General features: G+C 49.7%; 1 protein-coding gene across 2 annotated transcripts; it reads right to left on the reverse strand.

The window, feature by feature from the left end:
* Positions 1–48: 48 nt before the first annotated feature.
* On the reverse strand, positions 49–17,529 carry EPHA1 (EPH receptor A1). Of its 2 annotated transcripts, none has more exons than XM_015135129.3 (18): positions 17,348–17,529; positions 16,223–16,290; positions 10,270–10,551; positions 8,863–8,995; positions 8,194–8,349; positions 7,537–7,881; positions 7,259–7,386; positions 6,859–7,009; positions 6,499–6,595; positions 6,225–6,283; positions 5,304–5,429; positions 4,239–4,424; positions 4,041–4,102; positions 3,730–3,936; positions 3,127–3,276; positions 2,600–2,793; positions 535–690; positions 49–451 (listed from the first exon to the last, which is right to left on the reverse strand). In XM_015135129.3, exons 1-18 carry the CDS (start codon positions 17,427–17,429, stop codon positions 373–375), a joined length of 2,661 nt encoding a protein of 886 aa, XP_014990615.1. In that variant the 5' UTR covers positions 17,430–17,529; the 3' UTR covers positions 49–372. The 2 variants fall into 2 exon arrangements, with proteins under 2 accessions (XP_014990615.1, XP_001090564.1); XM_001090564.5 differs by having other exon boundaries at positions 8,587–8,995.
* Positions 17,530–27,158: the final 9,629 nt, after the last annotated feature.

Here is a 27,158-nt window from a genome sequence, read left to right on the forward strand (position 1 = left end):
AAAAAAAAAAAAAAAACCTTGTTTTCCAGAATTCTCAGTAGTCAGCTCTTTTGTAATGCCTACAGCCCTCGTGGGTGGGATGGAGGCAGAAAATCAGTTCCTGTTTATTTACAAAAATATATGTGTATGTATGTATATATATTAACCCCTCACCTCCCTCCCATGATCATCCTTTTACTTCTACCCCCACCTCCCTTTTAAAACAAAGAGGTTTTCTGGGGTGCAGAGCAGGGTTCTCCTGAGAGTGGGCAGGAGCAGCACCGAGAGCCTAGTCTGGCAGGTTGTGGGAAGGGGCGCAGGGAGTGACCATGAGCGACCTTGGCCCCGTCCTCGCTCCTTGCTCCCTGATTGGGTGTGGGGTGAGAGGAGGGCTCAGTCCTTGAATCCCTGAATACTGCAAAGAATGCGCTTCTGGTGCCCGGGCAGTGTGATTCCCATCTGCGTCAGGTCCCTGTGGGCAAGGAAGGGTGGGGGCATGAGTACGGAGGCTCCACCCCGACAGCCCTCCCCTGCCCAGACAGCCCAGCTCCTTACTCAGCGGTCAGCTCCAGCACACACTCCATGGTGTCCAGCCCAGCCGAGTGGAAGTGCAGGATGTAGCGTTTCATGCGTATGGACTCGAGCCACTCAGAGACGCTTCGATACGGGATCCCATCTGAGCCGCTCAGGCTGGGCAGTCGAAGAGTCACCCTGTGGGATATGGGCTCGTCGGTGACACGGGAGTACAGGGGCTGGTCTGGTTGGCCTTAGCCTCTGAGCGTCGGCCGCCAGCACTGAAGTTCGGTGTCTGGGCACAGAGATCATCTAGACTGGATCGACCCCACCATTATCTCTGAGCCCATTTCCTGGCCTGTTTCCCGGTGTACTCACAACAGCGGACTGGCTGACAGTCCTGCTCTGTCGACAGACCTGTGGAAAGGGACTGCCCTGGAAGCCCCAACAGAAGTGGATCACCAGCCTGTCTCCTGAAGGAGTGGCCGGTTCTGGGCACCTGACTGGAGGCTGGTTAAGACATGAAAGTCTCCTGTCTGAGAGGAAGCTGAAGGTAGAACAGAGGCCCTGGCACCTGGGCGTGGTCCTGCCTTTTTTCGTAGTGGCTGCTTGAGTTCTGGGAGCAGTCCTTCCTCACCACCTTCAACTTCGGCTGTTATTCTTGCACTCTGACACCCACAATACAATGAGTGTTCCTGTACTAAAGCTCACCAGAGCCAAAAACCATTAGCAAAGTAAATCTGCTGGGGGAAAAAATATCCAGCATTCCAGAAAGATTAGCACATGCAGTCTCCAGTGTACGAGGGAGTTGCGCTCCAAAAGATAGTTTCAAAAGTTGGGACTTAGAGCATGTTTTCTCCCAGAAACAAGGTTATATATGGTGGTTGGATACAGAGGTCAGTTGGCCACGCTGGCTACCCAATAAAGCACTTGAAGTACAGCCTTGCCTGTCTCCCTGACCGGAGTGCCCCACCTACCCCTGCCCATCAGTTCGTTCTCTACATTCAGGCCATATTTTTGGTAAAATACAACTCTGACCATGTCCCCTCCAGTGGAGAGTTTTTAAGAATTCGTTCTCTAGGCCAGGCCAGGTGGCTCACACGTGTAATCCCAGCACTTTGGGAGGCCGAGGCGGGTGGATCACGAGGTCAGGAGTTCAAGACCAGCCTGGCCAACATGGTGAAACCGTGTCTCTACTGAAAGTATAAAAATTAGCCGGGCGTGGTGGTATGTGCCAGTAATCCCAGCTACTCAGGAGGCTGAGTCAGGAGAATCACTTGAACACTGGAGGTGGAGGTTGCAGCGAGCTGAGATTGTGCCATGTTACTCCTGCTTGGGTGACAGAGCAAGACCCCCATCTCGGGGGGAAAAAGAAAAAAAGAATTGGTTCTCTGCACTCAGGGTAAAGTCCAAACTTCTCAACAGGGTTGGTCCTCTTTGTGTTGACTCTGGTTGTCTCTCCAGCCTCAGGGATGCTATTCCGAAAGACGATGCTGCAGTCATCCTGCGCTATCTGCAACCTACCAGCCCTCGGCTCCCCACAAACTAGCCATGTGATCCAGGAGCATTCCCAAACCCTGCAAGGCTGCTCCTGCCTACCCTACCCCAGCCTGGCTGCCCAAGCTCCCTGGAGCAGGTACCAGGTCATAAGTGCAGCTGTATCTCCAATGTCCAGCAAACAGCTTACACCAGTCAGTCCTCCAAAACTTCGTGAATGGATGACCCTTTCCTCCACATGCAGAAATATTTCTATGGGGAAGAGGATGCAGCCCAAGACTGGGCCACAGTATAACGCAGTGGGATTGGCAAGGATGGCTCCAGGAGTGTCCTAGGTGAAGCAGCCAGAGAAGGGAAAAGATGGGACCCCCAACCTCGAGCCCAGGTGAAGTGAGGGAACTGGGGCCCAGCTGTAACTGATTTTCTGCAAATATGCGTGATCTAAAGCTGACCTCTTGGACTCTTCCCCAAGGGCATGTCTGTGGTCTTGCCTCATACACTGGACTTGGTCCAGAGCTCCCCAGGCCCAGCACTCGGAGGTGGCTGAATGCCCATTTCCACTCTCCTAGCACTGCTTCTGGGTTCCCTAGTCCTTCCCCCACATGGTTACCTGGGGTCAAAGTTGGCAATGGTCCGCAGGGAGTGGGGGTTGGCAAGCACTTGCTCCAGATGTGCCTGAAGCTTCTGGAAGTGTGGCCGGCGGGCACGGTCATATGCCCAGCAGTTCTTCATGAGCTCATACAGAGGCGCAGGGCAGTCCACAGGAGGGGGCAACCGGTACCCATCCTCAATGCTCTTCATAACCTGCACGGCAGGACAGGAGGATGCTCTAGAGTAGCAAGCTAACCTGGAGGCCCATGAGAAACCGAGGGTCACATAAGATAATTGCAGTGGAGATTTTAGGCAGGATGGGAGGAGGTGGGAGGGCCAAGATGGAAGGATCACAGTGGGAGGATCAGGGTGGGAGGAGTAAAGAGAACAGGGCATGAGGTAAAGGACCAGAGGAGCCAGGAGTACAGAAAAACCAAGGGTCATCAATAAATAAAGACATTTGCAGGAAAAGGCCATGGGAGGACCTTGGGAGGGAATAAGAGGTGTGAGTTAGAGATGAGATGAGGAAGAATATTCTGGGCTCACCTCCTGATTGCTCATCTCCCCATAAGGCTTGTCCCCAAAGCTCAGCACCTCCCACATCACAATCCCAAAGCTCCACACATCGCTGGCCGTGGTGAAGATCCTATGGGCAATGGCTTCGGGGGCTGTCCACCGGATAGGGATCTTTCCTCCCTAAGAAGGCACATGGGTCAGGGACGGAAAGTTACGGTGTCCACCTGAGCACGAGTCTTTTGCTTATTTTATTTTATTTTTATTTTTATTTTTGAGACGGAGTCTCCCTCTGTTGCTAGGCTGCTGTGCAGTGGCGTGATCTCGGCTCACTGCAACCTCCATCTCCTGGGTTCAAGTGATTCTCCGGCCTCAGCCTCCCGAATAGCTGGGACTACAGGTGCGCGCCACCACACCTGGCTAATTTTTTGTACTTTTAGTAGAGACGGGGTTTCACCATGTTGGCCAGGCTGGTCCTGATCTCCTGACCTCGTGATCCACCCACCTCAGCCTTTCAAAGTGCTGGGATTACAGGTGTGAGGCACTGCACCTGGCTGAGGCTTTATGCACGTGACTGTGTGAATGGCATGTTATGGGGCAATGTGAATGTGCATTGGGTTTGTACTGGGCTCTCACCTGAGTTTCATATGTGCCATCAAAGTCATCCAGGAGGCGAGTCAGGCCAAAGTCAGACACCTTGCAGCACAGGTCTTGATTCACTAAGATGTTCCTGGCAGCCAGGTCCCGGTGGACATAATTGTGATTACTGAGGTAGTTCATGCCAGATGCTATGCCCTGCAGCATGGCCACTAGCTGCCCAGGGACCAGCTGGTCCTCCTGCTCCTGTAGCAGGGTGAGCGGGTGAGTCGGGATGGGCCGGGTCTCCTCCTAGTGCCCAGGGCACCATGGCGCATCCCCCTCCCCAGCTAGTCCTCTGCCCTCCTCACCCTCAGGAAAGCATCCAGGGCTCCATTCTCCATAAATTCTGTGATGATCATGATCGGCTTTCCTGAGACACAGACACACGTATCACACTCAGAAGCAGGCTTCCTGCCCCTGGCCGCACATCCTCCCTCCACTTCCAGTGGTTTCGCCCCTCCTTCCTGCATTTCCCGCCCCCAGCTGAGGGAGAGCGCTCCTCATACTCTTTGTAATGACGCCTTCCAGATGCAGAATGTGCGGGTGGCTAAACTGGCCCATGATAGTTGCCTCTCGAAGGAAGTTCCACCACTGGCCACCTGGGGATGTGTCTTTTAAGGTCTTAATGGCCACAGTCTTGCAGTCTTGGCTGGGGAGCCTCAGGGTCCCTCGATAGACTTCCCCAAACTCTCCTGGGTAGAAAGAACATAGGCTGTGGCCCGATGCACTGCAGGGCTCCTCCAGGGGACAGGCAGCAACTCCTCCAGTCCCCCGGCCCTTTTCTTTTCTGGAGAATCAGAAGCATGGAGTGCCCTTCCCGGGACAGGGCGTGGGCTGTCCTTCCTGGGGAAGGTCAGAGTCTGGAGCTGGAGTGCAATGCTGTGACCTGTTCACCACTGTCTCCCAGTGTTTGCACAGTTCTTGGCTCACAATGGGCGCTTGGTAACCGAAGGGTGAATGAACCCTGTGGAGCGGGACCAGGCCGTGCTCATGAAGAGCAAGCCAGTCTGGGGCTAGTACCCAAGTGGCAGGGACGCTGGCTATGGCCGCCTCTCTTCTGTGAGCTCCTCTGGTCCCAGCTCACCTGGCTCAGCTGCACAATTGGCAAGGACACCGCCAAGCTTTGTTCTCCACTGAGACCCATTTCCTCTGGTGACCCAAGGGATCAGGGCAGCCCAAGGACACTGGGCCTCTGATGGGGTGGAATGCCAGGCTAGGGAGGGAATGGCTCCTACATTTGGGCATTATCAGAGAACATCCGGGCCCTCAGCACAGCAACACTTCTGTGGATGAAAACAATGTGTTCAATGCCCTTTATCAGAAACTCCAAAACCACAGAAGCAAGTGTGTAGGAGACAGGGGTTGCTCCAGGGCACCTGATGAGGGGTTTTTAACAAGAACACAATGGTTCAAAGAGGATACAGAGCGGAGCAGAGAGTGAGTCCATCCGGTAACTCTTGGACCAGAGAAGCCAGCTGGGCTCCCCAGAGAAGCGCTGGAAGGAAGGGGCCTGCTGGTGGCTCTGTGCTGCCCCACAGGGGGGTCCTGCTGCGGTGCACGGCGGGACTCACCTTCTCCTATGACAGTGTCCCCCATCAGCCACGCTGGATCGAGCTCCCGGGTAAAGTCCAAGGCTCCCTGTGCAGGGTCCTCGTATGCCTGGAGGTCCACATAGGGCTTCAGCCACAGCTTGTCCTCTATGGGCAGAACAGGGGGTTGGGGAGTACCAACATCAGGGCTCAGGAGTATGGGGGTCAGAAGGCCCAGCAGCGGACCACACACTTCTCCACACCTCCCTGTTTCCCAAGGTGACTCCTGTTTGGGCTGAGGTGGGAGAAAGTCTCCATTTAGCAACTAAGCCTTTCTTCTCCCTGTCTATGCTCCAAGCTCCGCTGTCTTCACTCCACAAGGTCCAGGGCGGTGGCCAGGATCCAAACCCAAAGAGCATATTTGCTGCCTGAGTTGCCCAATCTTCTCAGCGGCCAGTCCCCACACCACTCTGGTCAGTCGCACCTCGTTCACATTCCCAGACAGAGCCATGCCTGGCTCCCACCCCGGTTGCCCAGATGGACCACTCACTCTCCCCTTTGTGGGTCACCTAATGAGGTGACAAGCAGGCTTATGATGTCCTCATAAGCCTCTGAGGACATCAATCCTCCTCCTGCCTGGCCTCGGCCCACAGGCCTGGCCTCCAGGATGCGGAGGGCTGTCCAGAGCCCAAGGTGACAAGACAGCAGCACCAGCAGCGAACGGACACTAACAGATAATTGCATCAGAGCCACTGGGGGCCATCAGTACAAAGTTAATTAACCAAAGTTAATTAGGTAGCAAAACACAAGAGCTCTGGGGACAACAAACCCCACATGTCCCCCCAGAGTTGGCCTAGCAACTATGTCCCTTGATCCCTTCCCACCTCCCAACACACACACACGGACACACACACACAGGTGTGCACATGCATGTGGGGACATACGCAGGTGCACCTGGCTCACCTCGATCCACATCGGTGGCGCGGTCACGCTGCCTCTGCTGCCTCTGCCGCTGGGCTCTCCTGCAGGGGTTGGGGACCAGCTCCTTCAGGGCCCCGGGACCACCTCAGGGGTCCGAGGGACTCTGGCTGAATCTTCCCCAGAAATGGGGAGGGAGTGCAGGATGGGTGTGAGGACTCACTGAGCTTTGGTACTAGGGGATGGGAGGGTCATTGGGGCTGCAGTCAGGGGCTTCTGACCCAGGGCTGGTGGTTGGGGAGGGGGCAGGAGCTGGCACCTGGACCGGAAAACGAGAATCCCCAGCAGCAAGGCTGCACCAAGCAGCAGCCCAAAGATGACAGCTATGATCTCTCCTCCAGACAGGCCCCTGGACACTGGAGGCACAAAGGGGTGAGGAAGTGTTGGGACTCACAGTCCTTAGAAATGAGGGGGGTTAAAGGACAGGGCCCTGGGTACACCTAGGGGTCAGATCTTTCAGTGTGCATCAGATCGGTGTCTGTCCCCTACTCCCGGAAGAAAGGAATGTGTGTGCATGTGTGTAGAGGAAGAGGAAGGGTCGCTATGTGGAACAGGAGCTGAGTTGCCTCAGTGGGGCAACAGGTGTATGTGTGTTGGGGCAGAACACAAGATACCCCACCTGGTGGGCTGGTCCGAAACTCATGATCAGGGGAGAAAGGGCCAGGACCCAGTGGGGTCAGCATTCGGACTCTGACGATGTATGTGGTGTCGGGCTGCAGCTCTGTCAGCAAGACCCTGGGTTCTAGAACCATTTGGTACCGTTCTTCATCCTGTGGGTTGGAGTTGCATTAAGCGGGCAGTGTTGAACCAGACCCCGGTGGATGTGATGGACAGCATCAGAGCACATAGGGAGGGGCTGGAGAGCAGAATGGTTACAACAGGGTTCTTCACAGCCTTTTGCCCTGAGAAAGCCACACAGTAGACTTCGGGTGGATTCCTCCCACCCCACATCCCAGGCTAGGAATGTTGGGGTGTGCCGGGCACAGATACTGAAGACTGTCTCTCAGTAGCATCCTGACCTGGTTCAGCACGTGCAGCTCATAGCTCAGGTTCCCCCCAGGGCTTCGGGGCCGGGACCCCGCCCAGGTCAGCTCAAGTTGCCTCGGTTCTTTCTTCACCAGTCTCAGAGACAGGCCCGACAGTGGCTCTGGGGGTCCGGAGGGATAAGGTTGGATATGTAAGGAAAAAGGAAACAACCTTAGTAACTTTCCTATGGCTTCTTGCCCACCAATTTGTCCCTGTGGTCTTAAGCCCTTGTTAAGCCAGGTCCCTGTCCCAGCCCCTCTCAGCCTCTCACCTGCATGCCCCATGCTGATGCTGACTGAGGTGCTGGCATGGCCAGAGCTGCCCAGCCCTGACACTCCATTTTGGGCTTCCACGTTAAAGGTGTAGTTGGCGTAAGGTTCAAGGCCACTGACATGCACTGCAGATGTGGTGAGCCCCCGGGCCCCTGGCGAGAAGTGCACGCCTACCCCACAGGGCTGGCAGGGCCCCCCGTCCTGCACTGTGCCCTGACACTGGGAACACCTCACACTGTATCTGACATCCTGGCGTCCCCCCATATCTGCTGGGGGTTCCCAACGCAGGGAGAGCTGAGTCCCTGATGCCGAGGAGCTCAGGTTTTGGGGGGCTGAAGGGGGACCTGTGGGAGAAGAGGAGCCATCAGTAGAAGCCAACCGCGCTGTCACCCGAGCTGCTGTTCCCCGGCCTCCACCACCACCCAATCCTCGATGTCCTCTGAAGTCCTCCTAGGGAGATTTGATTTCTACTGGGTTTGACTACATCTCTGCATTCTTCTAGGGAGAGCAAGGTGCCAGGGCAGGGGCTAAAAGTGCCTGACACCCTGGACCATCTCCAATATCTGACAAACTCTGGAAAAATCCAACCCTGACAAAATCTCAGCAAAGATCCAGCCCCTCCCTCCAGATGGTCACGCCCCACCCCCTGGACTCACGTGTGCATGCCACCTGGGGGCCCTCCCCGGGAGCTCTGTAATGGCCGCTCTCACAGGTACAGATGGTGGCCCCCTCAGACTCAGCCGTGCTGTGCTGGGGGCACGTGAGACAATGGGGTGTGTCCATGTCCATCCGGTAGGAGCCGCTAGGGCAGGCTGGAGAGAGAACGCAGCAGAGCAGTGGTTCTGTAAATGTTTTTACAGGCAGAACCACCACCACCCCTTCCTGCCCCAATCCCTTCTACTGGAAACATCTCTGCATGTGTGTGTCTGCTGCTCTGGGACACTCAGGTTAAAAACCCACTGAGGCAGAGCTCTGGCCGCCTTCTCTGCAGGGGTACTCCTGCAATCCTCCCGAGTGGTTCCTCAGGTTCTCACCACCTCCATTCTTACCAACACATCCCTTGCCACTGCCACCTTCCTCATAGCCAGGCTCACAGTGGCACCGTCCTACAGGCACCAGCCACTCGCCATCAGGGCTGCAGTGCATGCGGGGTGCACCTGAGGGCCTGGGGCTGGGGCTGGCCTGCGCGTGGGGCAAGCAGGTCCCTGCCACTTCCACCAACCCAGCGGGGCCAGGCAGAGTGTCAGGGAACTGGGCCAAGCCATTCAGGGTCTCAGGACAGCGCTGGTAGAAGACCCGGACAGACACCAGGGCCACACAGGCACCTGGGTTGTGGAAAGCGAGGTAGAGGCCACGGCGGGTCAGGTGGCCCAGGGAGCAGCGCTCCACATTCAGCTTCATGGAGCCAGATGCGAGGTCTCGAATGGTAAAGCTCTGGTCTGCGGCCACCGTGGTTACCTGGGTAGAGGGTGGGGAAGAAAGGGGAACAATGGCAAAGTCCTGCTTCTTTCCCACATAACAGAAACAATTGTTTGCTTAATACTTTACACAACCATGAACAATGAGCTTTGTATGTGTGAGGTGCCAGGCTAAGCATTTATGTGCATTATGCTATTTAGCTCATGCAATCCTCTTATGAGGCAGGATGGCTTATCGTCTCTATTTAATAGATGAGGAAACCAAGGCTAATAGAAGTTAAAGACCTTGTATAAGATCACACAGCGACCACATCATGGGGCTAGGACTGGAATCCAGGCACTGGGACTCTACAGTCCATAACATTTCTACTATTCAGAGGCATTCCCTAAACCCAGTGCCAATAACACGATCAGTTATAGAGCATGTCATTATCAATTTCTTACTTAGTAACAAATTTTACAACATTTTCTCTTTGGAAAGAAACAAGAGCACATCGTATCATAAAATGCTCCTTCCTCTTCTGCATCCCAGGATGTTTTTTTGAGTAGGAAAGAAAGAGATGTGTTAGAGAGTACTAGCCTGCAGGGAATTGTCTTGCTACGTGACTCCAGTGATACTAAGGGAGTAGGTTGCTTATGAACATCACGGGTATCGATAGGAAAAGTCTGAATAACTCTGTGCTACACTTCCCCCCTCCACCATGGCATCCTGTGATCTCAGTGGATGCTTATAAAAGCCTATAAAATAGATATAGCTGGCCCTATTATTGTCACTATTTTATGACTAGGCAACAAAAGCTGGAGAGGTTAAATGACATCCCCGAAGTCAGGGCACAGCAGAAAAGGTACTCAAATCCAGCCCTTCTGATTTCCAATGCCACGTTGTTCCTTTTTTTCTTTAGAGACAGGATCTTGCTCTGTTGCCCAGGCTGGAGTGCAGTGGCACAGTCACAGATCACTGCAGCCTCAAACTCCTGGGTTCAAGTGATCCTCCTGCCTCAGTCTCCTGAGTAGCTGGGACTACAGGTATAGACCACCATGCCCAGGTGATTTTTAATTTTTTGCAGAGATGAAGTTTTGCCATGTTGCCCAGGCTGGTCTCAAGCTCCTGGCCTCAAGTGATCTTCCCACATCGGTTTCCCAAAGCACTGGAATTACAGGCACAAGCCACCATGCCCAGGCCTCAAGTGCCAAATACTTTTCATGATTCTACCTCTGTACCCTCTTCCTGTCTCTGCAACCTTCTCTGGCACCCAATAAGGAGCCAGGCAGGGATCTGTACCAGGACCCAGATGGCATGGAGGGAAGCAGCACCTTCTGGAACAAGGGCCGTCGGAGCTGAATGCCCACATCCTGGTCACTCTCCATGTACAGAAGGTTGAAGGTCTCCTTGCAGCCCAGAGGCCCGGCTCCCCCAGGGAAACTCTTGCAGTCCCGCAAGGTGAACTGCAGCTCCACGTGGACCCGGGAAGCCTCCTCCCCGCGGTAGATCCAGTTGGAGCGAAGCCAGTGGTCAGTGTCTCTGCGTCCTTGCACTGGGCAGTCCTGGTACATGTACAGGGGTGTCCCATTCAGTATCTGTTGCCGTTCACTCCACTGCAAGGAGGGAATCAGAGTCAGGGACCAGATCATCTCCTGCTCCCCAAACCCTTGGTTTTTAGAGCTGATGGAGAAGCAGCTGTGTCAGAGCCCCTCAGGTTTATGCTACTTGTCCTGCCTCTCCCCACCCCTCAGTTCTGGGACAGTAGACTGAGTGTTTAGGGTTGGGGATTTATTTGATTATAAGATGGGTAAGACAATAGTCCCTTAACATCCCCAGTTGATCCTGGTCCCTTCAGTTAGTCTGGTCCCTTATTTCATCAGCAGAGCTGTCAGGTACCCCCAAGGCAAAGCCCTTCTGTTTGTTCAAGAGGATATTGATGAATTTTTTTGTTTTTCAGAGACAGGGTCTCGTTCTGTCGGCCACACAGTGGTATAATCAAAGCTCACTATAGCGTCAGACTCCTGGGCTCAGTCTCTCAAGCAGCTGGGACTATAGGTGCCTGCCAACACACTGGGCTACCTTTTTTTTTTTTTTAAGTAGAGATGAGGTCTTACTATGTTGTCCAGGCTGATCTCAAACACCAGGACTCAGATGATCCTCCTGCTTGGCCTCCCAAAGTGTGTAAGCTACCACACACAGGCCAAGATTTATTTTTAATTATTAAAACCCCTTAGATTTGGAGGGTAAGAACAAGCACAGAACTGTATAGGGGATTCTCATCTTCTCCAATATTTCAATTATAGCCATCATCAAAATCAACAATTGACAGATTTGGCTGGACTTCTTGATACTATCTAGTTGACTCCCCTTAACTTTTTGTTTGTTTGTTTGAGGCAAAGGTCTCGCTCTGTCGCCCAGGCTGGAGTGCAGTGGCACAATCTTGGCTCACTGTAACCTCCGCCACTCAGGTTCAAGTGATTCTCCCACCTCAGGTTCCTGAGTAGTTGGGATTACAGGCATGCACCACCACACCCAGCTAATTTTTTGTATTTTTAGTAGAGACAAGGTTTTGCCATGTTGGCCAGGCTGTTAGCTTCTTCTATCTGAAAAGAACTTTTAAACTTAGTAATATTAATGGCTAGCAGTAACATAGTGCTTACTGTGGCCCAGTCACCGGTTTAAACACTTTCCATGAGGAAACTGAGGCACAGGGAGGTTGAGTGACTTGCCAAGGTACTCAGCTAGGAGAGGCAGAGCTGGAAAATGAGCCAGGCATTCTGGGCTCCAGAATTCATGCTCTTAATCATTATACCTCTGTGTGCTTATTGTGAAAAGTCAAAAAGTAAAGACTTACACAGAATAAAGTTTAATTCCCTCACCCTCATCCTTCCACTCTCATTCTCAGAGGAAGCCACTCTCAACAATTTTTAGCAAAACTTTCCAGACCATTTTCAATGCCTCCAGAGAACTGCTTGAATGTTTCTGAGTTTTGCTTTCAACACGGGATCATACAAGTGTTATTTTGTAACCTACTTTCTGTTTTCACAAATAATAAGTATTTGAGGGCCGGGAGTGGTGGCTCACGCCTGTAATCCTAGCACTTTGGGAGGCTGAGGCAGGCAGATTCCCTGAGGTCAGGAGTTCAAGACCAGCCTGGCCAACAGGGTGAAACCCCCCATCTCTACCAAAAATACAAAAAAATTACCCAGGTATGGTGGCACCTGCCTGTAATCCCAGCTACTTGGGAGGCTGAGGCAGGAGAATCGCTTGAACCCAGGAGGTGGAGGTTGCAGTGAGCCAAGATCTTGCCGCTGTACTCCAGCATGGGTGACAAAGCGAGACTACCTCTCAAAAAAGTCTTTGAAAGATAGCCACAAAAGTGTATATAGAGCTATCTTACTTTTTTTTTTCTTTAGCAAACCATAAGTAATACTCCATTGTAGAGAAGGCCATAATTTATCTAGTCATTCACCTAGTGTTGGACATTTAGACATCTTCTAGTTTTTTTTTTTCTTTTTAAAGAAATCATGTGCAGATTGATGTAAGATTTCCACGGAACTGCCATATCAAAGGGTAGACATACTACAAGTTTTACAAGATACTGTCAAATTGTCTTCCAAAAAAGGTTTATCAATTTACACTTCCACCAGCAACACAAGAGGGTTCATTTTCTCAAAACTTCATCAACATAGAATATTAATAACCTTTTTGCTTTCTGCCAATCCTAGGGTCAAAACACAGCTTCTTAGCATTTTAATTCACATTTCTTAGAGGACGAAGTTGTATATTTCTCTTTTGTTCATTGGCTATTGGCATGTTTATGCAATTATCTGTCTATAACCTTTGCATGACATTCTATTGTCTTTTGATTATTCATTTGGATGAGTTTTTTTTTAAACATATTATAGACATGAATCATTTCCTTCAAATGTATGTTGCTAATATTTTCTCCCTGTCTGCCATACCAGTTAGCTTTGCTAATGATGTTTTGATGTGGACATACATTCTAAATTTCTTCCATAATCACATCTACAGTATTTCCCTTCATGATTGCTGGGTTGTATATTTTACTTGGGAAGTTTTCCTACCTCAAGATTATAATGATCTATGTTTTCTCCTAAAATTTGTGTAGGTTGGCTTTTAGGTTTAGATTTTAGCTTTCTTAGAATGAATTTTGTGTATAATGGAGAGATATATCTTTATATTTTTATTAAAAAATGATGCATATTTAACTATCAGTTTATTAACTAGTTGTTACTTTCCATATTGATTTGCAATTCCAATGCTATCACATACTAAAATCTCATATATGTCGGCTTGTTTTTGGACTTTCTATTCTATCCCATTAACCTGAGTGACCTTGTGCAAGCCATATGTTGTAGTTATAGCTGATGGTTCTGATATCTGCTTGTTAGACAAGTCTCCCATTTCATTCTTCAAAAACTCTTCTGAACCATTTTTAAGTATTTCCTCTGTCAGATGAATTTTCAAAAGCTCTCAAATTCTATAAAGTATTCTATTGATATTTTTATTGCAACTCCATAATTTAATGCAGAATAGATTGAGGCCCTTAGAAAGTTCACTTTCCCCAGTTTTTACTCCATTATAATACAGGGGCCCTCATCCCTACCCTCAGCTCTGGGAAAAGGCAAAAAAAATCACTAATCAAAAATTTGAGGTGAGGTGGGGCAGAAACAGAAGCTGCTACGAGGCACATATTTTTGCATTATGTTAGGGTGTTCAAAGATTGGGCAAGGGGTATCTAAAAGGCAAGGAAGCTGGAATGAGAAAGGCACCAAGAGTCTGCTCCTAAGAAAGGCTGTGCTGGGACAGCCCAAGTGGATGCACTGGCGGGGGTCAGGTGGACAGGGTGGCGGGTGGTTAATGTGCAGCTCATTAGCCAGATTGCCGCGGCTGCAGCTGGAGCCAGGAGAAGCAGATGTTCCCAGCTGTGACTTCCCTCTCCCAGTTCCAGCAGTGACAGATGGGCGAGAGCCAGCTGTCCAGGGTCAGCAGTAAGGATCCTTTAGCTTATCACTCAGGCACTGCTGGCTGCCACATGGGTGCATTCTGGACCTGAAGGCCTGCATGCGTGTGTGTGTGTGTGTATGTGTGTGTGTGTGTGTTTTGAAAAGATGGGGAGAAGGAGGGGGACAAGGTAGATAGTGGGAGTGTGTGACTGCTGGCTGTCTCCTTGCCCTCCCAGCATGCAGGACTGTTTTGTCTGAGCTGAGAAAGGGGCCTTGCTGCCATTCCAGTCAAATTAGGGAAGAGTTATTTGGGTGGAGGTGTCAACGGCCCAAGGAAGGCCCATGGGAGCCCGCAGATGGACCTGCAGCTATCACTGTGGGTGATTAGCTGGTTTATGAGGTAAGTCACCTAATAGGGCTGGATCTTCCAAACGGCCCCTCCTGGAGGATCCACTATGGTTTAGTCTATTAGCTCTAATTACAGGCTACTCTGTGGGAGAACAGAGAACAGAGAATGGAGCCAGGACTGTAGGACCCAGAGGGAAAGAAAGCAAGTAACCCTGACCCCAGAAACAGAGGCTGGATTGAAGTCTCAAGTACTGGGGTAAGGAAGGAAACCCTGAGACAAGGGGTTTCAGAGCCAGAGTTGTAGATGCTCCAGTAACTTAGGCAGCCCCCTGTGGTTCTGTGGCCAGCTGTGCTGCCGGCAGAAAGGGTGCTGTGAATTGTAAAATATATATTTGGTCTTTGTTCTCATTTCCTGGCAAACAACCCCTAAAACGCTCAAAATCCCCAAAGCGACAAATGTCTTTTTATATGCTAATGAGCTGACTGACGGGGATGGGAACTAGACTGGGGTCAGGGAGGCCTGGGTGGCAGAAGCAACCTTGTGATTGGAGTTGGGACTTTCAGCCCCACCCCCAACTTGCAGGAAAGGTAGAGGCTGAAGGTTGAGCTGATAACCAATGGCCAATGATCTAATCAATCACACCTATGTAATGAAGCCTCCATAAAAGCCCAGAGGGACAGGGTTTGCAGGGCTTCTGGACAGCCAAACATGATTAGGTCGCTGCAGGGTGGCTCTCCTCCTTCACATATACCTTACCCCATGCAGCTATTCCATCTGGTGTTCACGGTATCATTTGTAATATCCGTTATCATAAGCCAGTAAATATAAGTCAATGTTTCCCTGAGTTCTGAGAGCCATCCTAGCAAACTAATTGAACCCGAGGAGGGTGGTCAGGTAAACCTGATTACATCCGATGGAACAGAAGTATAGGTGACAACCCATTACTTGTGATTGGTGTCTAGAGGGGGGCAGTTTTGTGGGGCTGAGCCCTCAACCTGAGGCTATCTCCAGGTAGATAGAGTAAGAACTGAATAAGATTAGAGGACACTCAGCTACTGTGCAGTGAAGAATCTGCCAGAGAACTCACTGCAGGCAGGAGGAATCCCTCCACGCATTTTGGTGACCACAGGTCACCGAAGTGATCTGTGTTGAGAGTGCAGTAGGAAAAAATTGAGTTTGATTTTTCGTACATCATCAGAGGTGCTCTCTGCATTTGAGTCTGAATATGCTGTCTCGGACTCACCCCACAACCTGTTCACTGAGTCTTAGGAACATCCAAGGAAGGAAGGGAATTGGAACAAGCTCTGACACTTTCAAACAGCTGGAATGCATGGTGTGCATGGAGTCAGCCTGAGGAGGTGTGGAGGATGAGCTAAGGGCTCAGAAACGTTTAGGGGAGCAGCTTTTAACTTTGGAGGAGTCAAAGACCCTTTGAAGAATCTGATGAAAGTTTTGGCTGGCCTCTCTAGGAAAAAAAAAAAAAATGCCCGCTTACGTATACAGAATTTACAGTACACTTTCATGGGGTTTCCCCAGCCCCTGAAACCTATCAATGCAACTTCATTGGGATGAATGGATCTCAGATTGAGGATGCTTTTCTGCCTTTTCTGTCCCTCCCCAAGCAAAGCACTGGTCTCAGTCTTCAGCTGTCCCCAGCATGGTGCATTCTCTCCCTGGGTATGTGAGCTCCTCTCCCCCTCACAAGTATCAACTTGTATTCACAATATTCCAAAGTGTTCACTGGAGGAGCCAGGCCATTCAAGCGTTCATCTTGGGGTGAATTCTGACCCCCCGCCCCACCCCTTGTCCCATTCAGGAGGCTCTGACTCAACCTCCTCTCCCCCTCCCTGAGGAGACACTTCCAGTTTTTCCTGCTCTTTTCTCTGTTCCTCCACCCACCTCTCCACCCCATTTCCCACTGGCCTTCAGGAGTCTTCCAAGATCCTTCCCTCCCCTGACACTTACCCCATCTTTTGGGGGATCCAGCAGCCAGCCCAGCTCTCCCTGTGCCTTGCTTGTGTCCATCAGAGTAACTGAAAGTGGGGAGAAAAGAAGTCTGTCACCTCTGGGGGAGGAGGTGCCCCTGCAACTCACATTCCTCATTCTGGGGCCCCAGCCCCAGGCTGCAACATCCTGTTCCTAAAAGCTGTGACTTCCTGAGGCTTAGGGGAGAAAAAGGGCTCAGGACTGAGGAGTGAAGAGCTCCAGGGATTTCACTCTTTCTGTGTGTGAAGGAAGGAAGGCAGAGTGGGACAAGGTTTGGAGCGCTGGGTCTTCCACCAAAGTCAATGCAATAAGAGCAGCCCCACAAAACTCTTCGGTTACCCAGGCTGCTGAGGCCTGGGGCACCCATCAGCTGCAGGATTGGAGCGGGTGGAGGGCAGGAGGAGCTCACCTATGCTAGCCAGGAGTGGGCAGGGTGGACCGGGGACCTCGGAAGTGGTTTCGTGGGTAGGGAGGCTCACCTCCAGTGTCCGAAGCCTGCTTTGGCCTGACCTGGCCAGTGATCAGAATCGTGAAGTGGGGATAAGAGGCACAGCTCCCTGCCTGGGAAGTGGTGGGGAGTAGGGCCGGACAGGGTGTTCCAGCTTTCACATGGAATATTCGACTCGGACAACTGGGAACCCCTGTGGCGTCAGTCCTAACCCTTCCCCCGGAGGCGGGTCCCTCTGTCCCTGGCCTAGGTTGGCAGGAGGCGACTTGCCACCTTCAAATTCCAAGGGCTCAGATCTCTGGGGTGGACGCCTGAAGCTGGGACTATCTGGGAATGCAGGCAGCGGTGCGGGTGCAGGTGCTGCTTCCTGGCAAGGGTCAGGAACTCCCTCCTCACTGCCAGGCGCCGATTGCTGGCCTGCGGGAGTTGGGGTGACTGACCCGGGAAAGTAGCCGCTTGGGGTTAAAGACCAAAGATGGGCCTGGCCAGTCGACAGCCCGGCGGTCGGGCACAGCGAGAGCTGGCGAGGGTCTCGGGGAACAGGGCCTCCTGAGGAATGCCGGCTTCTGCAGGGGGGTGCTGGCCTGGGCCCGGGAGGGGGTGGGAGCGCGGGGGCGGGGGCCCGAGGGCGGGGGCGCGAGGGCGGGGGTTGGTACCTTCCTTGGTGCGCGCCCCCGGGGGCAGCGGGGTGCAGAGCAGCAGCACCAGCCCGAGCCCCAGGGGCCAGCGCCGCTCCATGGCTCCGGGCCGGGACCTGGGACAGCTGCCCGGACGGCAGGGTCTGGTCGCAAGGGACTGGGGGAGCCGGGCGGGCCGGGCGGGGGCGGGGGGCGGGGCCAGTGCCGGGGGCGGAGTCCCGGCCTCACCTGGTTCACCTTCTTAAAGGGACAGCAGGGCAGGAAAGAAACTTGCTAGACTGGTAATCATATTCAAGAACTGGAGGCGTCTTGACCCTAATGGGACTGCGGGCGCCGCCTAGTAGGTGGGATTAAGAATTGATGAACCTTTTCCCAATTCTAATCCTAAACTCAACCCAGTCTTGATCCAGCTTTTAACCTAATTCTACCTCTGACTTGAATTACACTCCTATATTCCTCTTTCTCTCTTTCTGCAGACCCCAGAGCTGGGTAATAGGACCGGAGAAGGCAGGGGTAAGAGTCACATCTTCACCCTCCAGCAGGGGAGGCTTAGATGACCACAGTGCAAGGTGGGGTACAGCCCGCAGTGAAGCATCTGGAGGTTAGAAGAGGAAGCAAGCCCAGTCGTCGGGGCACGTTAGTTGAGTGTTCAGGGAGAGCTGGTGTGACCTGGGTTTTCAGTGGCAGAGATTGGGAAAGGCACCAGCAAGGGCCTGAAGGCAGGGAGCCTCAAGGTGCGCCCAGGGAGTGGTGAATGGACCAGTTTGACTGCTGGGGCGCAGGATTTGTCTTGGGAATCAGGGCAGAAAGGCAGGTGCGGGCCAGGGCTGGGTAAACAAGAAAAGGAGTTTGAACCTTGCCATGCACTTCCACAGCAGACATGAATATCTGCTTAAGGTTCCAGCCACAGGTGGCAGGGAAGAATATTTTAACCCATCTTAGTGGTGTCAAGCCACTAAGAAGGTGCCCTCTAACCTCCTTGCAGACTTCCTTATATTCTTTTTCTTTTTTGAGATGGAATCTCGCTCTGTGGCCCAGGCTGGAGTGCAGTGGCACGATGTTGGCTCACTGCAACCTCCGCCTCCCGGATTCAAACGATCCTCCTGCCTCAGCCTCCCGAGTAATTGAGATTACAAGCGTCAAGCGTGCACCACCACACCCAGCTAATTTGTCTATTTTTAGTAGAGAAGGGGTTTCACCATGTGGGCCAGGCGGGTCTCGAACTCCTGACCTCAAGTGATCCCTCCTGACCTCAAGTGATCTCCCTGCCTCTGCCTCCCAAAGTGTTGGAATTACAGGCCTGACTTACTGCGCTCTGCTGAGACTTCCTTATATTCTATTTAGTAAATATTTGTTCAGTTTCTACTATGCATGCAGGAAGCTCTAGAAGCATCTAAGAACAGAAGGACAATGTCTGCCCTATATAAGCTATTACTTTGGGGATGCTGGGGGTTGAGACATAAATAATTGCACAGATGATTCAAACGGCGGGCAGGAGTGGACCCCAGGCAAGGTACACACAGGAGCCACAGTGGCTCAAAGGGGAATGATGCATTTACAAAAGAGGCTAAGAGTCCACTCCTGGCCCTCCTTCTTTCACTCCTCCTTGGCTCCATCCCATTTGGGTAAATTGTTCATAGTTTTTCTATCATCTACATTGTTGCACATTTCGGTACTGTGAATGAAGGGAGGTGGTGGATTGTAGGTGCTTTTTCTCATTTCCAAAATTTAATGCGTCTCAGGTGTTTTTTTTTTTTTCCTTTCTTATGCAGGTACGCATATGACAAACACAGCCCGTCAGTTCTTGGCTCAGACTATCCTTATTTGCATAAATAAATGTAATTCATGGGCATTGGTTAGGAAATTCATGTTGAACATACAGAAACAAAATGGAAAGTAGAACCCTCTGCCCTCCAACCGTCTAATTTCTGCTCCCCAAGTTAACCACCATCAACTGTTTCTTGTAAGTCCTCCTAGGATTCCTTCCTCACGTGTGTCAGGCCTCTGAGCCCAAGCCAAGCCATCGCATCCCCTGTGACAGGCACGTATACGCCCAGATGGCCTGAAGTAACTGAAGAATCACAAAAGAAGTGAAAATGCCCTGCCCCGCCTTAACTGATGACATTCCACCACAAATGAAGTGAAAATGGTCGGTCCTTGCCTTAAGTGATGACATTACCTTGTGAAATTCCTTTTCTTGGCTCATCCTGGCTCAAAAAGCTCCCCCACTGAGACCTTGTGACCCCCACTCCTGCCCGCCAGAGAACAACCCCCTTTGACTGTAATTTTCCTTTACCTACCGAAATCCTATAAAACAGCCCCACCCTTATCTCCCTTTGCTGACTCTCTTTTCGGACTCAGCCCGCCTGCACCCAGGTGATTAAAAAGCTTTATTGCTCACACAAAGCCTGTTTGGTGGTCTCTTCACACGGACGCCCATGATACTGTGTACACATGATCGTGTATTTTTCCCTCCCTCTCTCCCTCTACTCCCACACTTACATGCTTTTAAAATGTGTATACAGAGGGGCCATCTGATACACATTGCTCTGCACCAGAGGCCTCGCTTCTAATGTTAAGGACTCCAGGAAGGAGGAGGAGGCTCACACTGGCTGGCGGGGGTCAGAGCTTTGTGATTTCAGCAGGGAGGAATGGGCGAAGGGTGCAAAGCCAACAGAAGGGGGGAAATGGAGCAAGCTTTGGACAATTGCTGCTAGGAAATAAGCCAGACTGTGGTGAGGTAATGCGTGTGCTTGCTGCTGCAGTTTGTTAAAGTTACAAGACCCTTGGGACTCCAGGGGGTGGGTGGGTGGGTGGAGTGCGGGAGACTGCTCCGTGCAGTGAGAGGTGGAGTCTAGAGCCCTGGAAAAAAAGTCTTGCTTTTTGTTTTAGGATTGGCTCTTTAATTTCAGACTGGTCTGAAAGTCTCTGCATATGGGGAATGAATGTCCACTTTCTGTTTCCTTTCAGGATTATCTTGATTTGACATTTTCTGGTTGGTTTGTCATGAGAGGAGGCATACCTTCAAGTTTAGTATGTGTTCTTAACTAGCAGTACAACTGTTGTCAAATTATTTACGTTCTCTGGACCACGGTTTCAGTTTCCCTAGACGTGGATGATTTCTGAGGCTATATTCAGGGGTGGTCTCAGAAAATAAAAGTATAGCAGGATTTTGAGTCAGGAGACTTTGGCCAGTTCCCTTAGCCATAATGTGCCTCAGTTTCCTTAGCTATGAAATGAGATTAATCATGTCCAGGCCACAGTGTCGGTGTAATGATCAAAAGAGGAGAAAGTACTTTATTAACTGTAAGGTACTGAGCAAACGTTAATTGGCTAGGAGAATGGTGGAGGCTGGGAATTGCTGGAGTTCTCCTGCAGGCCTCCCAGCTTGCTCCCAGAGCAGAACAACCTCAGTGACTAAGACATCATTATTTTTCTTTTCTTTTTTTTTTTTTTTTTTTTTTTTGAGACCGAGTCTCGCTCTGTCGCCCGGGCTGGAGTGTGCAGTGGCCGGATCTCGGCTCACTACAAGCTCCGCCTCCCGGGTTTACGCCATTCTCTTGCCTCAGCCTCCCGAGTAGCTGGGACTACAGGCGCCCGCCACCTTGCCCGGCTAGTTTTTTGTATTTTTTAGTAGAGACGGGGTTTCACCGTGTTAGCCAGGATGGTCTCGATCTTCTGACCTCGTGATCCGCCCGTCTCGGCCTCCCAAAGTGCTGGGATGACATCATTATTTTTCCATCCCAAAATCAACTTTATTGAGGGATAGCGTGCATAAAATAAATTGCAGCCATTCCAAGTGTATGGTTTAATGGGCTCTCACAAATGTAGATGCGCCACCACCTCAGTCAAGATGCAGAGCACTTTCATCATCTAAAAACATTCCCTGGTGCTCCTGTGAATCAATCCCACCTCCAGCCTTAGGGTTTCTGTCCATTTGGATAAGTTTTGTCCTTTCCAGAATTTTCTGCAGTCTCTGGACTCTGGGTCTTTCTCTTTAGCATGATGCTCCCAAGATCCATCCTTCTAAGATTCATCCTTCTACAATCCATCTTTCTTGTTGCCTCCATCAGCAGTTTCTCTTTTTCAATGCTGGGCAGTATTCCCTATAGAGATGCCTTAAGACATCATTTAACAGTACAAAATCAAACCCCAAAACTCCTGTGCTCTGATCCCCTAGGAACCATAGGCTTCACAGCAGACGGGGCCTCCCAGAGGGACCCCTCTTTCCCCTTCTGATGTCTGTCCCTGTTCTCATTCTGCAGTCAGAAAGGAAAGCCTGCAGAGTCCCTGCAGCCCAGGCTGTGGCTTGTTCTTGTAACCTTGACCTTAACATTACCCTGTTCATATTATTCCCCTTCGACTCCCTACCCAGCTCCTTTCTGACTGAGGATAAGGTGAAATTACACCCAGCCTAGGTCATGGTCTTGTATGTCCACAGGCTCTGGTTAAAATGCAACCAACATCACCAGCAGGGTAACCCAGTATGTTGCTAGCAGCTATTATGAGAGAATTAGTACAAATTAATTTCTTGGACTAGTATTGTCAGAGGCATATGAACCAGAGCAACTCCATCTTGAGGAGGGGCTGGTTGAAATGAGGCTGAGATCTACTGGGCTGCATTCCCAGACAGTTAAGGCATTCTAAGTCACAGGATGAGATAGGAGGTCGGCACAAGGCACAGGTCATAAAAACCTTGCTGATAAAACAGGTTGCGGTAAAGAAATTGGCCAAAACCCACCAAAACCAAGATGGCCACAAGAGGGTCCTAGGGTCGTCTTCACTGCTACACTCCCCCCAGCACCAATGACAGTTTACAAATGCCATGGCAACTTGAGGAAGTTACCCTATATGGCCTAAAAAGGAGAGACATGAATAACCCACCCCTTGTTTAGCATATAATCAATAAATAATCATAAAAATGGGCAACCAGCAGCCCTCGGGGCTGCTCTGTCTATGGAGTAGCCATTCTTTATTCCTTTACTTTCTTAATAAGCTTGCTTTTACTTTACTTTATGGACTTGCCCTGAATTCTTTCTTGTGTGAGATCCAATAACCCTCTCTTGGGATCTGGATCCAGACCCCTTTCCTATAACAGTATAAGGTCCCCTAGCAAGGGCCTGCATGGATGGCACCCAACTGACTTTGGTTGACTGTGTTGGGCCAGCCCAAACTTGCAGGCAGCAAAATCCAGGAGACCTTGTGGGCTGTGGGAGGGAGGAAATGGCACTCGCCAGTACAGACTTCTGGTGGATTCTGCACATCTTTAATCATAAGCCTAGTTAGGTCCTTCCCTTTCCTTCTTGTCTGTGCTCTTACCTATCTGTTCTCTGATCCCGTTTACCACCAGGCAACAGGGGTGGGGATAATAACAGTTACCACTTATTACAGCACCTACGTAGGCTGCTGCATTTCACATACATGACTTTCATTGACTTCTCACACCAACCCTTGGAGGAAGGTATCATTAGTCTCATTTTATAGGTGGAAAAATCTGAGACACAGGGAATTAAAGTAGTTCAAAGACACTCAACTGCAGAACCAGGATTTAAACCTAGCTCTGTCTGACTCCCAGTCCTGTGTCCTAACCTCTATTTGGAGTTTCAAGAAGCAGAGATGTTTGCTAACACCTCACTTTTGTTTTACTACCCCGCTCCCCACCTGACTTAAAACACTATGGAGTAGATTTGCCTATTTTTAAACTTTATAAAATGGAATCATCTGATATGCATTCTTTGGTGTCAGAGTTCTTTACCATTACATTTGGAGGATGTATTCCTTGGTTGTGTGTGGATTCATTCTCATTGCTGTATGGTATCCCACTGTATAAAGAACACCTTATTTTTAAAAACCTCTTGACCTGTGGTTAAACGGGTTCAGGTTCTACCCTTGAATTGCTACATTGGACGACTTCCATGGTTTGTACAGCTTGTCTGTGTGTCTCTGAGAGGCTTAATCTTTCCATACAAAACGTACTTCCTTTTTTAAAGTAGACTTTTCCTAATCCAAATGACTCTCTCTCTCTTTTTTCTTTTTGAGATGGAGTCTCACTCTGTTGCCCAGGCTGAAGTGCAGTGGCATGATCTTGGCTCACTGCAACCTCTGCTTCCCAGGTTCAAGTGATTCTCCGGCTTCAGCCTCCTGAGTAGCTGGGATTACAGGTACCTGCGACCATGCCCAGCTAATTTTTGCATTTTTAGTAGAGACGGGGTTTCACCATGTTGGCCAGTCTGGTCTCAAACTCCTGATCTCAAGTAATCCCCCCGCCTTGGCCTCCCTAAGTGCTGAAATTACAGGAGTGAGCCATGACACCCAGCCTCCTAACGACTCTTTAATTGATTAAAAGTATGCAGAGGCAGTCTGTGAGCAGTGCCACAGGTCCCAATTATACACCCTCCCCCTGAAACCCTGCATGTCCTTCTTTCTTCCAGTCAGTTTGCTAAGAGGAAGACACCTGATATTGTTTAGGAAGCTGTCTTCTTGCTAGAAATAGAACTGTTTTGAGATAGAGGTGGTTGGAAGTTTTCTCTGAAGTGTCAAAAGCAAAGCTATCTTTTAGAAGATTTTAATGTTGTCACTTCACAGACAAGTGATCTTGGGCAAATCACCTAGCTGTTTTGAGCCTTTGCTTCTTCATCTGCAAAATGGGGGAAATGATGATAATGTTGTTGGTCATAGTATATGAGGAAAGTACAAATATGAGAAAGTGTACAAGCAAAAGCTTCTGGTGGCACCATGCCATTTAAGGATACATGTTTTTTATTTTTGTGTCCTCCTGTACAGGTTTAATTGCAAGATGGGTTAGAAGGAATTAAGGATAGTCTGCTGAAAGTAGCACCAGCCCCTGGATTAAAAGGGATGTTTGGATGAAGCTTCGATCTCAAGAAGAGGCAAGAGAAAACTAAAGAAAAAGCTAAGAGAGCCGGATGTGGTAGCGGGCACCTATAATCCCAGCTACTAAGGAGGCTGAGGCAGGATAATTGCTTGAACCTGGAAGGCGGAGGTTGCAGTGAGCTGAGATCGTGCCACTGCACTCCAGCCTGGGCAACAAGAGCAAAACTCCTTCTCGAAAAAAAAAAAAAAAAGAAAAAGAAAGAAAAAATTGCTAAGAGGGATCATTTCCCACCTATTTACATTATGATGCAATATGAAAATAAATACCACTCTAACACTTTCAGGACGTATGGCAATTCTCCCTGCGCTGATTTTCTTTTTTTAATCCAGTATCTACCTCTGCAATAGTAATACCCTCTAAATCATTCTCTTTGTTTTAGAGACAAGAGGTAGTTGAGAAGCTGTGAACCTGCATTGCATTCTAGCAGTGGGACACACGGAAGGGGAAGCTGAAGTTGAAGGGTGGATGGTAGCAGCCACAGGGAGTGAGGTGGGCTTGTATCTGGAGCTGATGGGAGAGAAAAAGGGAGTCAAACGGGAATTCACGTGGAGTTGTGTGTTATATCCAAGTGTGTATTCAGATACAAGCCTTTATCTCAATACCTTCCTTACCCCCATTCTGCACAGATCTCATACCAAAGTACAAGTAAAACCATCCCCAACTGTCCTAATATTTCATTTGATTTCTTGAGTCATGAAATGAAAATGTGGAGGGGTTAGTCATGTGAAGTGGCTGTGACTCAAATATCTTACGATGATATTTGTGCGTGTCTCATGAGAAAGCATTGTGTTTCTATCTGAACTTGTTTGCTTGACTGCCTGAGAAGATAGTGTTGCTAACCTGAGAAGTTAATATGCTGCCTTAATGCTTGGGCAGGTAGAAGCGAGGGAGGGAAAGGAAGAGAACAAATGTGTCTCAGTGAACTAGGGCATGTCAGAAATTTAATAAGAACAGGTTGAGACAAGTGTTAAATACCGGAATCCCCCGGGAGCACAGCGATAGCTTGGTCCTTGTCAAAAAGTTTACTGGTTGGAGCTCGGGAGGGGAAGAGAAAGTGATAAACCGGCCATGTCTTGAAGTCCATTTTAATTTAGCGAGCCTGTGAGAAGAGGGCGCTGAAATAAACTGTCAGCTTTGTCTTCTGGATTAAGCAAGCATAATTTATTTGAAAAACATTTAGTGTTATTTCTAGCTAGGCTAGGAGTTCTTGTAACTTCTACAGAGGGTTGAGAAGAAGGCTGGCATAACCCATACTTACTATTTGAAGTTACTTGTTCTGTTGTCAGGAGGTAATATTATATTGTTATTTTACAAAAGAAGCATTTGGGCCGGGTACGGTGGCTCACGCCCATAATCCCAGCACTTTGGGATGCCGAGGCAAGCAGATCACCTGAGGTCAGGAGTTCGAGACCAGCCTGACCAACATGGAGAAACCCCGTCTCTACTGAAAACACAAAATTAGCTAGGCATGGTGGTGCATGCCTATAATCCCAGCTACTCTGGAGGCTGAGGCAGGAGAATCACTTGAACCTGGGAGGTGGAGGTTTCGATGAGCCGAGATTGTGCCATTGCACTCCAGCCTAGGCAACAAGAGCAAAATTCTGTCTCAAAATAAATAAATAAATAAATAAATAAAGAATTTGATAAATATGGGACCTCTTAATTGGGCACAGATTGGATTTCTTTTACATTTTGCTTTGAAGAAGTTATTTATAAAGGGATCGGTAATAGGGTAATTTATATGTTTTCCTAACAAGTTCCAGTTAGAAAGTATTATAAGTCTACTTACCCAGACACAGACACATTTGAACATATAGATAACCACCTCTGATAAGAAATTAATGTACACATTTGCAAATCTATCCCTGAGTTTAGGAGACCCAGGCCATGCGTGGTTCATAAAATATGAGAGCCACCTAGTGGGAAAATTTGATAATTGCACCCGTATCTTCAAATTCCGGGTGTGAGAACCACAGATAATTTCTGTTTATATAATCTTAGAATACTATGGGAATATTTATCAACATGATATGAAAGTGACAGCGATTTTTATAGATTCCTATTATTATAAAGATGGTAGGCTCTTAGGCTAGAAAGTAGCTTTCTTAACTTGACGTAGTCATCACAGTAATGATAGCCTTTTGACCAGGTGAGGCAGGGAGGGAGGGGTGTGCCACCATGTTGTCTCACTTTTGGGCTTTCTGCTTTGGATACGTACAAAAAAACCAGAAACCAAGTCATCTAGGAGGTGCTGGCTGGGAAAACATGGTGCCCACTGTTTGTAGTGTATCTGTTAGGTTGTAAGCTAGAGAGATATACTTACACTCTGATTAACTTTTTTTTTTTCCTTAAGAGATGAGCTGTCACTATGTTGCCAGGCTGGTCTCCAACTCCTGGCTTTAAGCAATCTTTTTTTTTTTTTTGAGACGGAGTTTCACTCTTGTTGCCCAGGCTGGAGTGCAATGGCACCATCTCGGCTCACTGAAACCTCCGCCTCCCAGGTTCAAGAGATTCTCCTGCCTCAGTCTCCCAAGTAACTGGGATTACAGGCATGTACCATCATGCCTGGCTACTTTTTTGTATTTTTAGTAGAGATGGGGTTTCTCCATGTTGGTCAGGCTGGTCTGGTCAGGCTGGTCTGCAAACTTCCGACCTCAGGTGATCCGCCTGCCTCGGCCTCCCAAAGTGCTGGGATTACAGGTATGAACCACCGCACCTGGCCCTGATTAAGTCTTCTTACAGTGAAACTGCTGTGTTTTCTGAACAGAGCCTCAATTAAGAAGGGACTGAAGCTTTTCCCCTCCCTCACTCCATCCCTTCCTTTCTTCCTTCTTTTCTTCTTTCTTTCAACAGTTCTGGGGAAGTACTAAATATTAGACCAAAATTAAAACCTGACACCCACTGTACTGAGTGTTTGCTTAGAAAGTTCTTGTT

Source organism: Macaca mulatta, chromosome 3 (genome assembly GCF_049350105.2).
Source record: "Macaca mulatta isolate MMU2019108-1 chromosome 3, T2T-MMU8v2.0, whole genome shotgun sequence".
Lineage (NCBI taxonomy): Eukaryota > Metazoa > Chordata > Mammalia > Primates > Cercopithecidae > Macaca > Macaca mulatta.